The sequence below is a fragment of the Chiloscyllium plagiosum genome, unplaced genomic scaffold (genome assembly GCF_037043375.1).
Source record: "Chiloscyllium plagiosum isolate Xiang-an unplaced genomic scaffold, Cpla_swu_hap1 HiC_scaffold_23, whole genome shotgun sequence".
Taxonomy (NCBI): Eukaryota; Metazoa; Chordata; class Chondrichthyes; order Orectolobiformes; family Hemiscylliidae; genus Chiloscyllium; species Chiloscyllium plagiosum.
Genome location: NW_028270161.1, coordinates 28,300,855 through 28,318,030, shown reverse-complemented (window position 1 = coordinate 28,318,030; position 17,176 = coordinate 28,300,855). Strand labels below are relative to the sequence as shown.

At 39.7% G+C, this 17,176-nt stretch overlaps 1 protein-coding gene across 4 annotated transcripts in view; it reads left to right on the top strand.

The window, feature by feature from the left end:
• gsap (gamma-secretase activating protein) overlaps positions 1 to 17,176 on the top strand; it is an 89,403-nt gene that overhangs the window by 48,628 nt on the left and 23,599 nt on the right. For 2 of the 4 annotated variants that reach the window (XR_006315096.2, XM_043713813.2), the window contains exons 18-25: positions 1,129 to 1,211; positions 1,318 to 1,377; positions 2,282 to 2,413; positions 4,989 to 5,044; positions 5,293 to 5,324; positions 6,663 to 6,724; positions 10,386 to 10,481; positions 16,248 to 16,318. Coding sequence is in view for 3 of the 4 variants with exons in the window: in XM_043713813.2 (XP_043569748.2) it covers positions 1,129 to 1,211; positions 1,318 to 1,377; positions 2,282 to 2,413; positions 4,989 to 5,044; positions 5,293 to 5,324; positions 6,663 to 6,724; positions 10,386 to 10,481; positions 16,248 to 16,318 (592 nt within the window). In the remaining variant the exon portion in view is untranslated. The remainder of the gene's footprint in view (positions 1 to 1,128; positions 1,212 to 1,317; positions 1,378 to 2,281; positions 2,414 to 4,988; positions 5,045 to 5,292; positions 5,325 to 6,662; positions 6,725 to 10,385; positions 10,482 to 16,247; positions 16,319 to 17,176) is intronic. The other 2 variants (XM_043713816.2, XM_087999512.1) reach the window with 2 other exon arrangements.

Below are 17,176 nucleotides of genomic sequence, written 5' to 3'. Positions count from 1 at the left end.
CAGAATGCATATAGTCCATAGATATATCAGTGGACAATCAAGTGAATATTTAACTACTCCTTTATATACAGCTAAGGAAAACAAGGTGCCATTGTAGCCTAATTACAGTGATAGAAAATTTAAAATACAGGTCTTTGAGCAACACTGGGTAGGACTTTTATTTGGCATTCATGATCCCATGGCTACAAAAAGGGTTGGGAAACAATGAATGCTGGTAGTGAAACTCTGAGCATAAATTTGGAGGAGTGAGTCCGTTCCACAATCACCTCCCAGGTGATTGAAAGTGGCAGTCAAGCTTTTGAATCTGTATGGTCAGAAGGAGGATGTCTCCACATCAAAGATGCACAGTTGTGAAACATGTAGGGAGGTGCATGGGAGCGTCCAAATTGAGTAAATAAAGTTGCGTGAAGAGTCTGGATCGTCAGGCATGAGGGGAATCACCCCACAGTAATGGGTAGTATTGCTGTCATGGCCCATTTTTTGGAGTGGTTTCTTGCACACTGGCTTTGATGTCTACCAGGCCTGCGTCTGGAAAGCCATTACCATTCCATAGGTGGTAAAGATGGAAAGAGTATCTTTAATTGCTTACCTGCTGCAGCCAGGTGAATAAGCTATCCGACCCATCACACTGATCCCTTTGTAGTGCTGTAAAGGTGGCAATGTGTTGTTTTTCCAGTACAGTTTTAAGACTGCCCAGGCTTGCAGGCCTGCCAGCATGGGCTGTGGAAAATTCAACCCAGGATCTTGCACCTGAGTGAAAGCTACTTGCAATCTAATAAACATGCTTATCCATTGTTATTTAGCTTGGTTATTATTCACTTCTATCTGTCAAATGCCCATTCTTAATCTCTATTAAATGTTGAGTCAGGGAAATGAGTAGTCTGGCATCACTGTCTTGGTCAATATTTTTCCTTGAGTATGACAAAGCACGTGGATTTTGCTGAAATGGGCCATAGTAATCCATGATTAGTTACTTTCTAGTGTTATTTAACTTTCTAAGTATTTATACCAAGATCAATAGTGCTGTAGTCCAGAAAAAAAAACAACTTAATACTTTGAAAGTTAATTTTTTTCACTAAATTGTACAATTCTTTTTTGCATTTCCTCTTCAAAATGTGTTTATTTCAGGTACTTTATACAGAAAAGCAATCTCCGAAACACACCTTGTGGATAAACTGCTACCATACTCCTCCTTAATTAACTGGAATGGGGTAAGATATTAATCTTGTACATATTAAAATATGTTTTGGATATGTACAAATATAATTTTGTTCTGTTTAAATATAGCCAACTGTTATTTCCATTCTTTATCCATAGGAAATTCCAGGAGTAAGCCACAGCACAGAAACTATTTCTGTATCTGTTTTTAGGGATACGGTAAGACTGTACAATCTAGTTTTAGGTTTATACATTTAACTTTTCATAATAAAACTATAAACATTATTTTCATTTTTATTATTAACTCTTCAATTAAGTAATTTAACATTCCAGTGATTCATAACAAGTATAGATCCCGAAAGCTGTCCTGAATTTCCAAAAACTTCCTCTTAACTCGAGAAAATCTATGCTATCGTTAGAAAAATAATTTTTAATTAAAATATGCAAAATTGCATCTAGTGTATCAACAAATCCAAGAGCCTACTGAATGTTTGTTTGATTTGGAGTTCACAGTATGCAGTATTGCTGACTTCCAATAGACAAATAAATATATAAATCATGTCGTGAGAAATACTTAAGGAATAACCCGCTTGGCCTCCAAGCCAGCTCCGCCATTCAATAAAATTATAACTAATCTGATTATAGAATAATAGGGCTTGTGAACCGGTTTGAAAACCAGTTAGAGCTAACCATGCTCACATGGTCTTTGGCTCACAGTGATGTGTTGTGAAACACATTGACAATTCTTTCTTCTCCTTCCCCAAGACACACTCACAAAAAAAAAGCAAATTTCTTCACTGAAAATTAACCACATTGTCCTAGATGTACAGATTAGCAGGTGGAGTGTCAGATGTCACTTTGACTATTTGTGGCTAAAATAATGTGCCGTAACATCTTTTTTAAAAACCTGTCTGTTTGGCCAGATGTCTGATTATCTACCCTACTATCCTTTTTAATCTGACTGAATATGGAGTTTTGTTTGATATTCTTGTGCAGCATCTTCACTTGGTTTGACAAACTATAAAATGCAAGCTGTTGTTTGTTTGCCACTGTGGAGTTGTGTTGGAAAATATTTGATTGCTTGTCAGTTTTTCTTAAACAAGCATGTGCATCATCTTTACAGATTCAAACCCTTAAAGGGTTCTGGGCAGAGCTAAACAGGAATGTGGAATTTGTGAAGAATTTAGAATGTTTTCATTATCCATGGCACAATAACAGCTCCAGACTAATAAAAGCGCAACTGTATTCAGAAATGGTAAGATGATTTCGATGAAACATAGAAAGAAAGGAGCAGGAGGCCATTAAGCCTGCTGTACCATTCATTATGAACATGACTGATCATCCAACTCAATAGCTTTTTCCTGCTTTTCCAGGTATCCTTTTGATCCCTTTAGGCACCAGTGTTGTATACTTTTCCCTGAAATCCTAGAAAGTTTTGGCCTTGACTGCTTCCTGTGGTAATGTTTTCCACTACCTGGATGATGGGATTTATCCTCCTCTCAATCCAAAATGGTTTACCCCTATCCTTAGATTGTGACCCTTTTGGTTCTGGGCTTCTTGCCATCAGAAACATCCTTCTTGCACAGCCTGTCCAGTCCTGTTAGATTTTTTTGTAGGTTTTTTGGAGATTCTCCCCACCCTCCATCTCATTCTTTTGAACTCCAACGAATATAAACCTAACCGACTCTACCTCTCCTCATACATCAGTCGTGTCATCCCAGGTATCAGTCTGGTAAATCTTTGCTGTATTTCCTCGGGAGCAAAACCATCCCCCTTCAGACAAGGAGACCAAAACTGCACACTATTCCAGGTATGGTCTCACCAAGGTCGTTTAATTACAACAAGACATCTTTGCTCTTTTATTTGAATCCTCTCCCCATTGAAGACCAACTTTTATCTTTATCAACTGCTGCACCTGTGTGCTTGCCTTCAGTAACTGGTGTACATTCCCCTCTCTCGGTTCGTAGTTGTTCAGGTAATACTTTGCCGCCTTGCGTTTGCTACCAAGGTGGACAACTTAACATTTATCCACATTGTACTGCATCTCCCACACATTTGCTCATTCACCTAGTGTCCAAATTGTACTAAGGTATCTCTGCCTCCTCCTCACAACAGCCCCTACCACCCATCTTTGAGTCATCTGCAAATTTAAAGATATCCCATTTAGTTCCCTCATCCAAATCATCAATGCATATTGTGAATAGCGGTTTTAGTACTGATCCCTGTGTATCTCACTAGTCACTGTCTGCCATTCAGAAAAAGATCCATTTACTCCTATTCTTTTGTTTCCTGTCTGCCAACTTTTTTTTTGGACCATTTCCATACATTATCCCCAATTCCATGCACTACTTAATTTTACACGCTAAGCATTTTTGTGGAACTTTGCCAAAAGCCTTCTGAAGATCCTGTTATGGACTAAACCAAACCACCCAACCTTAAGCAGGCAGCCCTTGACCATAACTTTGCAATTTGTTTCGATAAGTGGACAGTGAAAATTACCCAGACTAAGATAGCTAGGTTGACTTACAAGATTTTAAAACAGACAAATATGTATTTCCAAAATTACACAATGATACACACAGAACAGAACAAAGAACCCCGACAGAGCTCAGCTCAGCCTATCCAACTAGACTTAATTATGCTGTTCTGAATATGCACGACAGTCCTAATAAGCAAAGTCCCTTTAAAAATCAGTAAAAATGGAACACATGCTTACAGGTTAAAGTTGAAGGGCAGAAGAGAGAGAGTGTGTTTCCACACAGCTCCTTGTTGAGCTTCCAACCAATTCAAGACTGAACTAAAACTGCTCATCTCAGGAAGCCAGAGAGCTGGCCCCTCCCTTGTCATTGTATAGGTCACTTCTAAAACATGACCACTTTGGCCTGAGGTCTCATCTGTTTACATACAAGGCCTCTTAAAATCCTTTTCATCTCTACAAAACCAGACTGATCGGAGCCCGGCCCGGTTATTGTCCCTCAAAAAAATCAATTCGGAGTCTCCTTGAGCCAAGGAATAGCTTTTAGATTAACAAAAAGGACTAGCTTTGTGACAATCCAAATAAATAACATGCTCTGACTCTTCTTCACCTCTACCAGTTATAACCTTGAATAATTCTGGTAGATCTTTCAGGCATGATTACATTTCCAAAAAATCTGATGACTCTATGAATTAATGTAGTTTTTAATCTAAACACTAGTTTGCCACTTAGGACCACCTTGAATGTTACTTGAAGGTGACAGTTCACTTTAAATAAATATAGTTTTATAAAAGCAAATCAGAAAGAGCATGAAATGCTGCAAAATCATATTGGGTCTGCCAGCATCTGTGGACAGAAAGAAACAGTCAACTGGCATAATTGTCCCCTTCCTGGAAGTGGGCAAATTAGTCTTGGAGAGAGTTCCGCTTCCCCTTCTTTCCTTTACAGTAGTTAGGTGTTGAGTGAGATCAAGACTCTTAACTCAACTCACCACTGTCTTAATGATCTGCCTCCCTGTCAAGTGAAAAAATTGGCTGATTCCCTGTCTGTTGGGTTGGACGGAGGGTCTCCCAGTTGACCACAAGGATCAAGGGGATGGTTGCTAAGGATCCCTGTCCTTGTCTCTGACCACACTTTTTTCTACCTGTGACCTCTACCTCTGTAAAATCTTGCAGAAAAGTGCTAGTCCCTGCCCCCGCACAGCTCTGAAGCTGCAATATCTGTCACCAAATATGGGTGTTTAAACCAATGGTTTGCGTGCATTTCCAATCTTATGACTCAAATATATTACATTTTAGTTCATATGGGAAAAAAAGTTTGAATATAACTTCTTATAGGACTTTTATTATTTCAGAAAGTGGATGAAAGGGCAAAGCAACATTTCAGAAATATTTTAGAAAATGCCAAAACGTAAGTTAATTTTCAAACTTCTAAAGCATATTCATGGGGAATTAATTTCCAAAGTGCTCTCCACTAAATTTAGCAGAAGAACCATGGAAAGCCTGAAAAAATGTCAATTTTAAGTTTTTCTTGACTTTTCCACTGAACTTAAGATAAAAGAGAGTGAGAGTAGCCATCAAAATTAATTCCCAAAATTACTTTATTTATCAGCCTATGGGTTATTTGAAGATGCTCAAGTTTCTTTTCGATTTGTACAGGATTCTTCCGAAAGTGGATACATGTTCCTCGGGTAGGAAAACCTGCTTTGATATTAATTGTCTAGAATTATATGTTTCTCTATTATTGGATTCAGGGCTCTACTTCAAGCACAACTACTCAGAAGACTCATTGATTTGTCTTATTACAGTCGAAACTTGCGGTGAACCTTGCATCATAAATGAGATGCTGATTTTTATATATAGTGGGTATTTAAATCTTGGGTGATAGTTAATCATTGTGTTTTTCATTATTTTTAACACAACGTATTAACATACAAGCATGTGAATTAGGAGCAGAAGCAGGTCCTTTGGCCCCTTGAGCCAGCTTTGCCATTCAGTAAGATTGCGGCTGATCTCTGTGTGTTAAGTTCTGTGTTCCCTTCTGCGTCGAGAGTATGGTGCTGGAAAAGCACAGCAGGTCAAGCTGTATCTGAGGAGCAGGAGAGTCGACGTTTCAGGCATAAGCCCTTTATCAAGAATTCCTGATGAAATGCTTATGCCCGAAGCGTCAATTCTCCTGCTCCTCGGATGCTGCCTGACCTGCTTTGCTTTTCCAGCACCATGTTCTCCACTCTAATCTCCAGCATCTGCAGTCCTCACTTTCTGCTATGTTCCTTTCTGTGCCAATCACCTTTTGCCTAAAAGTAATTGATCTTCTCTCTTTAAAATATTCAATGACACTACCTCCACCATCTCTGAGGGAGTTCCAAAGCCCTATGACCCTCTGAGAGGGGAAAAAAAGTCCTCCAATCTGTCCTCAAAGATCAAAGCCTAATTTTTAAAACAATATGCCCTAGTTCTGGATTCACCAATAAGAGTAAACGTCATTTCCTCTCCATCTTGTCAAAACCATTTTGAGGATCAAGTCACCCCTCATTCTTCCAAACTCCAGTGAAAACATGCTCAGGCTGTTCAGTGTTTCCTCCATAAGATAATCTACTCATCCTTGGCATCAATCTAGTAAACCTCCAGAACTGCCTCCAACAGATCCATCGTTTAAATAAGGAGTTCAAAACTGCACACCATATTCGCATTATCTTAAGATTTAAGTATCCAGCTATAATCAATATAATGATCAATTTTAATACTTTCTCACAGCGGACATCCAATTAACAGGCTTAGAGTTTGAATTGCAATTGCATCTACTTTCAATTGTTAAGTGATAATTCACACATACATTTTCCTTTTGAGTTAGGGTGCATGTGAAATATTTGTTCTGTAGGCAATCAAGCCCTAGAAGAAATTTGAATAGGGAGAAGTATTTTCTTTGCTGGTAATTAATTAGGAAATTGTAACAAATTTTCTCCATTGAACAAGAGGTGTGTGAGCTGATTCAAAGTTGATGGATGCTTTAACTTTTCTTTTAACAGAACAGAAAGCTGTTTCCTTCTTTCAGGAAGAAGACCGCCACCAGATGGTGCTGATAGGACTGGTAAGGAACCCAGTTGCGTGTATCCTGTATATTATCCTGGAATTGTTTCAAACACCATTCCTAATTGCCCTTGAACTGAGGTGACTTACTGTGCCATTTCAGAGGGCAATTAAGAGTCAACCGTATTGGCATGGATGTGGAGACAGATGCAAGTCAGTCCGGGTAAAATTGTTGGAATTTTTTTTGTCCCTCGAAGATATCATTAAAACAGGTTGAGCTTTTTACAACAGTCTGTTAGTTGTCATGGTCATTGGTAGTGAGAGTAGCTTTTATATTTCAGATTTAGGAACTGAATTTAATTTCTTCACCTGCCATGGTGGGAGTTGATCTTGTGTGCCGGACCACTAAGCTGATCTCTGGATTACCAGTCCAGAGACATTCCCCCTAGAAAGTAATTTAAAAATAGAAGGAAAAACTATAACCTTGATTCAAGCTTCTCATTTGATTCACAAATATTGTGCTGAAGTATTTTTTACTGAAGAAATGTTGTAGCATGTAAGATTCACACTTATATTGATTTCCACAGATTGATTTGATTAGCACTTATATCCTGTCATACTGGGTGAAATATGATCCACCTACTGGGACTACAGTTAATGACTTTAAAATGCAGCCCCTTCTTTCACTATGGCGGTACAACCCGGTTGAGCACTTGAAGATTGTTAACTTATGATTTCAGCAGGTGGACTGCAGCTGTTCAAGGTGGCAGCTCACCTCCAAGACTTCCATTTCCGCCGTATCTGCTCCCAGGAGGACCAGTTCCACCATAGAACACACCAGATGGCCTCCTTCTTTAGAGACCGCAATTTCCCTTCCCACGTGGTTAAAGATGCCCTCCAAGGCATCTCGTCCACATCCCGCACCTCCACCCTCAGACCCCACCCCTCCAACCGTAACAAGTACAGAACGCCCTGGTGCTCACCTTCCACCCTACCAACCTTCGCATAAACCAAATCATCCGCCGACATTTCCACCACCTCCAAATGGACCCCATCACCAGGGATATATTTCCCTCCCCACCCCTTTCCACCTTCCACAAAGACCATTCCCTCCGTGACCACCTGGTCAGGTCCACGCCCCCTACGATCCACCCTCCCATCCTGGCACTTTCCCCTGCCACCGCAGGAACTGTAAACCTGTGCCCACACCACCTCCCTCACCTCTATCCAAGGCCCTAAAGGAGCCTTCCACATCCATCATAGTTTTACCTGCACATCGTTTATTGTATCCATTGCTCCCGATGCGGTCTCCTCTACATTGGGGAGACTGGGCACCTCCTAGCAGAGCGCTTTAGGGAACCTCTCCGAGACACCCGCACCAATCAACCAAACCGCCCCGTGGCCCAACATTTCAACTCCCCCTCCCACTCTGCCGAGGACATGGAGGTCCTGGGCCTCCTTCACCGCCGCTCCCTCACCACCAGACGCCTGGAGGAAGAACGCCTCATCTTCCGCCTCGGAACACTTCAACAGCTTTCTCATTTCCCCTTCCCCCACCTCTTCCTAGTTTCAAACTTCCAGCTCCGCACTATCCCCTTGACTTGTCCGGACTTGTCCGACCTGCCTAGTTCCTTTTCCACCTATCCACTCCCTGACCTATCACCTTCATCTCCTCCCCCACTCACCCATTGTACTCTATGCTACTTTCTCCCCACCCCCACCCTCCTCTAGCTTATCTCTCCACGCTTCAGGCTCTTTGCCTTTATTCCTGATGAAGGGCTTTTGCCCGAAACGTCGATTTCGCTGCTCGTTGGATGCTGCCTGAATTGCTGTGCTCTTCCAGCACCACTGATCCAGAACCGTTTACTCAAAGGCAACTTGGGATGGGCAATAAAATGCTGCTCAGCCAGTGATATCCACATCCTATGAGCAAATAAAAACAAAATCATTTTTGTAAATTTCTTCTGCAGCTTCCAATGTTTTTACGGCTTTCCTATAATGTGGCATCAAGAACTGCACACAATACTCCAGTTGAAGACTAATAAATGTCGTCTTTTACACATTCAGCATAACCTCTGTTGCTTTAGTATTCATGCCCCAACTAATATAAACGGGGATACAGTACAGGAGAAAGTGAGGTCTGCAGATGCTGGAGATCAGAGCTGAAAATGTGTTGCTGGAAAAGCGCAGCAGGTCAGGCAGCATCCAGGGAACAGGAGAATTGACGTTTCGGGCATAAGCCCTTCTACACTTTACTACCTGTTCTCTCCACCTTTTAATGACTTTTGCAAGTATACACTAATTTCCTTGTACTCCTGGCACATTCCAAAAAGAGGTGCTCTCCACCCCCACAGCCGCTTCAAGGGCAGCATCTGGTGGCTCAGAGTCTGGGTGTGCATAAAGGATCTGACAGGTGGTGCCATTCTCTCTCCAATAGCCAAGCTATGTCTTAGTGCTTGTTGGAAAGTTCTGATCATAAGGCATTTTGCCAAAAGGCTTTGGCAGTCTGCTCAGGAACCAACCAACCGGGCACCCCTCTCCATTCCCCATGTTATGTGCTGACCTCTTCCTGTGCTCAAACATGCTTTTCTGTGCAAATTTCTCTGAGGGACAGGTGATGGGGCACGGAGCAACTACTTGGAGCATTCTGTGACCCCAAGGTGACGCCCATTCTTTGTAACACCTGGGGACAGGCAGAACTTCTGTACATAATGACACTTGCTGTTGTGGACTGAGGGTCTACACACATCTTGATGTAGCCACACATGAAGGAGGCCATCAGGATGAGGGTATTGTTGGGTGCATCCTCTTTTTTTTTTTTTTTCCCCCCCATCCCACCCACCCCTTACCCCAGAGCTTTGTATATTGCATCCCTGGAGATGTGGTCCATCTTTGACATCCTGGTGAAGTGAAAGACTGCTTGGGTGACTGCAGTGTTGCAGGTCTGAGGAATGGGCCAGGCTTGCGCCATGTACAGCAACAGTGAGAGTACCTCACAACTGATGACCATGTTTTTTTTTACAGTGGAGAGGGAGCTGTGCACTTCCTGCCTCGCCTTGGCAATATGCTTCTCCAAGTTTGAGCACTTGCCCTGTCCCGCTGAACCATATTCTCATCACCTTTTAGATAATCAGGTCTGATGGTGATGGTAGTCCCTCTGGTCACCATTAGAATAGTTTCCAATTTGATTTATTAATTGAATTTTATGTTATACAAATGACATTTCAATTCCACTGACAGGACAGCATAGCGTACTATACACTCCTGTCATTGGATAAATTATTACGATTCATTAAGTATAGTTCCCACCACTTAAAATATTTGTTTTATAATGGGCAGATGCTTGGCTAAAAACTACTGACCATTTCACTTAATGTCAACTTCAAAGTTGTCAGCTATATGTTGTCAATGCTGTTTATTCTGAGCATAAATAGCAATGCTTACTCATTCCTCCACTATTTAAGTGGATTGAAAGAATGTCTTGTACACAAATTTGCCATGAAAGACATGACAATCTTTGGCTGTTACATCATCCATCATACAAAATTGGCAAATCCAGTTTGTTCAAAAGTGCTTCCTGTAAGGGTGGGAATGTTACTCATGTTTAAAGGCCATTGCCAATTTCTTTAGTGTATTGGCTGCAAATTGGCAGATTACTTTTATTACTGACCTTGTAGTGAAAAATGTGATCTTAATTGCGATCAATACTTTGGTTCCTATAGATGGTTGAGAAACTGAAGGAACACCTTATGAAATATCTTCATTATATAGGAAAGAAGAAGATTGACCTGATAGTTAACAACTATACCGTGACCTTGGTTTGTGATACTTTTCTTATTTTTAACACTGTGATTGAACATTAATTAAGCATTTGCCATTTATAGTGCTCATGGCTATTTTACTGCCATGTCGCAGTTTGATATTTTAGCACATACAATCAGTTATTTTGGAGCAGAGAGATAATGTAAAGTATGTTCATACAGGATAAATTTTACAATATGGGACTTTTTTTCTTGTGAAATGGTTATGCAAGCAGCAGCAATTTAGGCCATTCTAAAGTGCTCTAGCCATGTTTACGTTTGCAACATTTCCCATCAGTTTAAGTTACAACTGTGTTGTAAACGTTTCCATATTGTGCAATAGGTACAAAATTATGCTTAATCTGTAGAAAGGCTTTAAAAGTACAGAGGCTTTTCTATGCTGAATAGTTAGCCACATGACAAAATGGAGCATTGATTATAAATGGAAGCTACTATATATTGATTGGAAAAACCTCTAGAAAGCATATAATACAAATCTTTTTAAGGGCTAGATATGATGGGAGTAGATGAAGCAGTATACAAACTGGGGCTATTTAAAATATCAACTATCTTTTTGCATTGTAGGGAATGACTAGTCATCCAGTTGCAAGCTGTAATGGTAAAAAATCAGAACTTAAATCTTCATTTGAATGCATATATTTGTAACAATGGGTGAGTCGATTGTGCAAATAGTAAGAAAATGACTTAATAGCTATTAAAGAGATATGGCTACAGGGTAGCTAAGACTGAGAACTCTATATTCAAGGGTATTTAACATTCCAGGAGAACAAACAAAAAGTAAAAGAAAGTGGGTCAACTTTGTTCATAAAGTTTCAGTCTGATAATGATGTAAGTACAACAGATCATGGTTGAATCAGTTTGAGGGAAATAAAAAACAGCAAGAGGAAGAACACGTGGATGGGAGTTGTCAATAGCCCCTGAAGAGTTGCCTCACTGTAGAATGAATTATAAATTTAAGATACAATGGAGGCATGTATAAAGGCCACTCTAGTTGTGCGGATGAATCAGATGAGCACGGGTAACATGAAAAAGAGATTTTTGAGAAGATTTGTCGCTCAGGTTGATGATAAGTATGTAAGTTAGCTCGCTGAGCTTGAAGGTTTGTTTTCAGGTATTTCATCACCATACTGGGTAACATCAGTGAGAGTCTCCGTTGAAGGGCTGGTGGTATGCCCCATCTCTAGTTTTGGGTTTGGTTTTAAGGTGGGTGATGTTATTTCCAGTTCTTCTTTTCAAAAGAAGGTAGATAGAATTGAAATCGATGTGTTTATTGATGGAGTTCTAGTTAGAATGCCATGCCTCTAACAATTCTCGTGTGTGTCTTTGTTTTGCCTGTACTAGGATGTGTGTGTTGTCCCAGTCAAAGTGGTGTCCTTCTTTGTCTGTATGTTTGGAACTAGTGATTTTAGGTTGTGGTGAAAAAGAAATTTGTAGAGTGCATTAGGAGTTGTTACTTAGAACAATACAGAGGAACCTCGATTATTCAGCATTCGCTCATCTGAATATGGGATTATCTGGCAAGATTGCAAGGTCCTGATGCTTATTTAAACTATGTTATCTGGCAATTGATTAACCAAATGAAATACTCCCCGTCCGTGTCCTTCGGATAATTGAGATTCCTGTGTACATTGTACAATTATCCCCAGGAACAGGTAATTTAAATCTAGTAATATGTAATGAGGTAGGATTAATGAGATATTGTAATTAAGGATCCTGTAGGGGGTAACGATCACAACGTGGTAGAATTTCAAATTCTGTTTGAAGGACAACAACTCTGGTTTCAAACCAGTGTCCTTAAGTTAAATTTGGGTAATTCCAGATGTATAAATAGAGTTGTCTAAAGTGGCTTGGGAAGGTAGTCCAAAGCAGTGGTCTCCAACCTTTTAAAGCACAAGATCACTTTTTGAATTTGTGCAAGCACCTAAGAAAATAATAGTCTATTTTTGGTGTCGTACAAGCATATGTGATACTTGTGACTATGCCTTATTTGCCAGTGCCTTGAAGTCTGGGTTGTAGTTTGAGACTGCTAGTCATACATCATTCATCAGATGAGTTTCTGAGATGGGTGTAATACTAGGATTTGATTATCTTTGAGAATGTTGTCTCTGAGTTGTGTAGAGTCAAAGCAAGCTTTCACTTTAAAAGCATGGGATGACAGTGGGTATGTTTCTCTGAGTTGCCAAAATCACTGTCCCTTGATCTGACTTTCATTTCAATATCATTTCATATAGTAATCCACTCCACTGCTTTACAAATCGAAAACCTAATGGAATTACCAACCCACCAATGTCTATTTGAAGGAATGGATTTGAGACAAACTTGACAATTCATTCTATCACATCTCATTCCTGCAATTGCCTGTTTAAATTCCCCTGCTAACATTTCTCAGGTGCGCACAGCGGTTTCAGGGTAAAACCATTTTTATTTGTATTTGCATTTTTTTTCTAGTATTTCCTCTAGACTTGAGTTGCAACAGTTTTTAATTGGGAAGGCCGCTGACCCAATCTCAACTTCAGTGCCTTCACAGCATTGATCATTTGTGCTGAGTCTTTGTGCTTTTCCTGCAGCTCACAGTTCAGCTTGTTCAGTTTTTGTTGTTTCTATGAGGGACTTGAAGTCAAACAACCACAGTTGACAGTTCGCTGCACATTCCATTCCTCGAAAAAAAGAAGTGGTGATTTTAGCCCTCCAATCTAAAAATCTTAACAGGACTTTCCCTTGACTTAACCACCTCACACACAGCATGGAGAATTAATTCACTGTAGGCAGCATAAAATTTGTTGAATAAGGATTTAAGCCAGTGGTCTTGCTCATACCAATTTTAGAAACTTAACAAAACATTAATTATATGAGCGAAGTCCATCATTTTACTTATGCTTGCTGGATGATTTTAGTCATAGTTGTAAAGGGAATTGTGATCATTTCTGCAAAATACAACAATGCCCATGTGTACTAATTATGGTTGGGGGTTCATCACAAATTTTGATGGAAACCACTTTCTTGATTGGATTTTTTTTTTCAAGCTCTTATCTCTTGAATTCATTGTAGATATTCTCACTCTTTGTTCTTTCTTTAAGAGGCAAAAGCCTCACAGCGCCAGAGACCTCGGTTCAATTCCCGCCTCAGGCGACTGACTGTGTGGAGTTTGCACGTTCGCCCCGTGTCTGCATGGGTTTCCTCCGGGTGCTCCGGTTTCCTCCCACAGTCCAAAGATGTGCAGGTCAGGTGAATTGACCATGCTAAATTGCCCGTAGTGTTAGATAAGGGGTAAATGTAGGGGTATGGGTGGGTTGCGCTTCGGCGGGGCGGTGTGGACCTGTTGGGCCGAAGGGCCTGTTTCCACACTGTAAGTAATCTAATCTAATCTAAAGATCCTCTAGAATTGTTGTCATTAAAACGATGTTGGTAATGCTAATGGATGCATCAAACTGCAGTGACAGGCATTCATAGTCCTTCAGGACCTGCTGTAGTTGTTGAAGGACATCTTTGGACAAAGATTTCTTTGTCTCACTGCTGTAGAGGTACCAAGTGTTTCTTTCTGGATTATAGTTGTTTCTGAAGTCTTTGAATAAACAATCAGTGGCCACAGTTATTGCATTTTTAATTATTTCTCCATCTGGTGATTTTTAGTTTACCAAAACGTGACATGATGCTTAACTTGCAGACTTTACTTTTTGCAACTAGTTTAGTAAAAACGTGACTGTTGAGCTTTCAAAACCACCTTCAGCTCATCAATTTTCATTGTCTGAGGCATCCTGTTCAAAGGAGATGACCCTTGATTTTACTCTACATCATTGTGTGGTGTTATTCCAAACCCCTCTCTTTACTTGTTGTTATACTTTGGTGGCGAGTAAGGCCAATGTTCTTTACCCTTTACAGTGATGAACAGAAATTAATCCCCTCATTCATTCTGTATGGAAATTTTTACATGTTCATCATTCATTATTATTGTTTCATCTTGTAGTTGCGGCATCACTCTAACACTGCAGGTCAGCCTCTAGATCTGCATTTCTGGAGCATCCAGACAGTTGTTAGCTGTCTTTGAAGTGTGGAGGCATGGGAAGTCACTTATGTTGTCACAATTTGTTTCTAGGGCCTCTGGTTTGTGTTGTTCAGGTATTGGATGTGAGCAGCAGTAGTCTTCCCATAATTGTTGTAGGTCAATGCAGGACCAATGAAAAGAAAACTACAGGTCTACATCTTTTCTAAAATTCTTAAAACTGTCCACACTTCTCCAATTATGGCCTCACTATGGGTAGAGGAATGGATCTAGCTGAGCTGTTCTTGCAGAGTCTGCATGTACATGATGGGCTAAATAGCCTCCTCTGTTTCTCATCCAATGTATACTGGCTTCCCATCCGATTCTTGTGCATTTCTTCCTGTGTTACTTGTTAGAGTTAATAAGAAAGCAATAGCAAGGCATTTAGAAATACTTCATGCAATCCAACGTTAACATGCTTTTGTGGAAAGGAGATAATGTTGGACAAATTGTCTACATTTCTTTGAAAATATGACAAGCAGAGTTAATTTGAAGGGGAACTGGTATTTGGATTTTCAGAAAGCATTTGATAAGGTGTCATGTAAAAAATTGTTGCTCAAGATAAGAGCTCACAGTATTGAGGGAAGTATAATAGAATGGATTGAGGATTGATTCACACACTGAAGACAGTCAGGATTAATGGGTCCTTTTCATGTTGGAAGACAGAAGTAGTGGAGTGAGCACGTGTCTTTCTGAGACCTTCAATCATTTACCGTCTGTATTAATGACATGGATGACAGGACAGTGTGATTTCAGATTTGCTAATGAAACAAAAACAGGTGGGAGAGCATATTATGATCAGGACATAAAGAATTTACAAGCGATTCAGCAGATTGAGTGTAATATGGGGCAGTGTGAGGTCATGTGCTCAAGTTAGAAGAATCACAAGGCAGACTATTATTTAAAGGAGCAAGACTCAAAAAGGTGCAGCATGGAAGGACCTGGGTGATTTTGTGCGTGTGACACGTTAGTATGTAGATCCAGCAAGCAATTAAGAAGTCAAATGGAATTTTGGGCTTCTTTGCTTGGAGATTCAAATTTCAAAATAAGGAATTCTTGAAACTATTTATAGTAGTTGGTGAGACCACAATTGGAGAAGTGTGGACAGTTTTAAGAATTTAAGAAAAGGTGTACTGTATTGGCATTGAAGACAGTACAAAGAGATTCACTAGGCTGATTCTTGGGGAAAAATGGGTTGACTTATCAAAAACAGTTCGACAGGTCAGGCTTTCATTCACTAGAGTTTAGATGAATGAGGGATAATCTTATTGAAACATAGAAGATTCTGAGGTGGTTTGATAGAATAGGTATTGAGAAGATATTTCCAGGAGTGGGAGAAACTCAAACTTGGGGACTTAATCATTAGAACTGAAATGCAAAGGAATTTCTTCTCCCAGAAAATAGTGAATGGCTGGAATTTTCTATTGCAGAGAATTATGGAGAGTAGATCACCAAACTATTTAAAGAGAAGCTAGATTTTTTAGTGGAATACTGGGGAATTAATGGCTGTGCTGAGCTGGCACATGAGGAGTAGAGACATAGGTTCGACTAAGATCTTGAGTGATGGGGCAAGCTTGAGAGCGTGAATGGCCTACTTCTTCTGTTTGTGGTTGAATTGTTTATGCACTTCGAAGTTTAAAACCAACTGTGCACCAATCCTGATGAAAACTTGTGAAGTTAATGTTTATTTTGAACAAATTGAAATAAATTGTTCTTCCTTATAGCTTGAATGCATCTGGCAGATCATAGATAAGATATGGAATAAGTACAGCCTCAACACCCACATCCTGTGTTTGTAAGTGATAATTTTAACTTAAAACAGGTTTTAATGTCAAATGTGTGTTCAAATTAGCATTGAAAACATATGTTCTATTGATTATAAAGTTTGTCAAATCCAAATGCTATCAAAATTTTCTGTCAAATCTAATATGTAATAGTTTAAAATTTTGAACATGAGACTTGAGGCTGTGAAAGGGAAACTTGTATGTAGACTGTTGAGAACATTTATATGTGCCAATATTGTTAATAGAAATTTGTTCCTGTTGGATTCAAAACCAGTGAGAAAGACGACAGAAAGGGCATCCTTTAATTTTGCTTGCAGAAAATTAATCTAATTAGAGCAGAGTCTTTAGCAGGTTGTTGGAATGGAGAAGGTTGCAGGCTGAACATTTGAAATTTGAGCTGTTGTAGACCAGAATGCAGTGTAGGTTAATGAGCACAGAGAGTCTGTAATAGAGGTTTGAAAAACTGAAATATAGGGACAGTACAAGATAAAAGGTTGCGTAGGGAGGTAATAGATGTATCAATTTAGAGTTTCAGCAATACAGCAGCTGAGCAGAGATGACCATTCCTGTCAGTGGAAGTAGATTAGCATTATGCTGGAGGTTCACAAGGTTAACCCCAGCATGTAGAAAAGTCAGAAAAATGGAAATTTGCTAATTTACTAATACTGTAATGCTAAGAAGAGGATTAGAGAATTAGTAAAATTCTCAAATTTTATTATTGATTTCTTCTTCCAGTTTTAGCTTCATTTGATTTTATTTTGAGGGGAGGGAAAAATGTTAACTATTTTGATGCTTAAACATTCAAAAAAATTCCTTGTGAGATCAGATATCTTCTATCCAACAAAACACTATATATACATCAGTTTAAT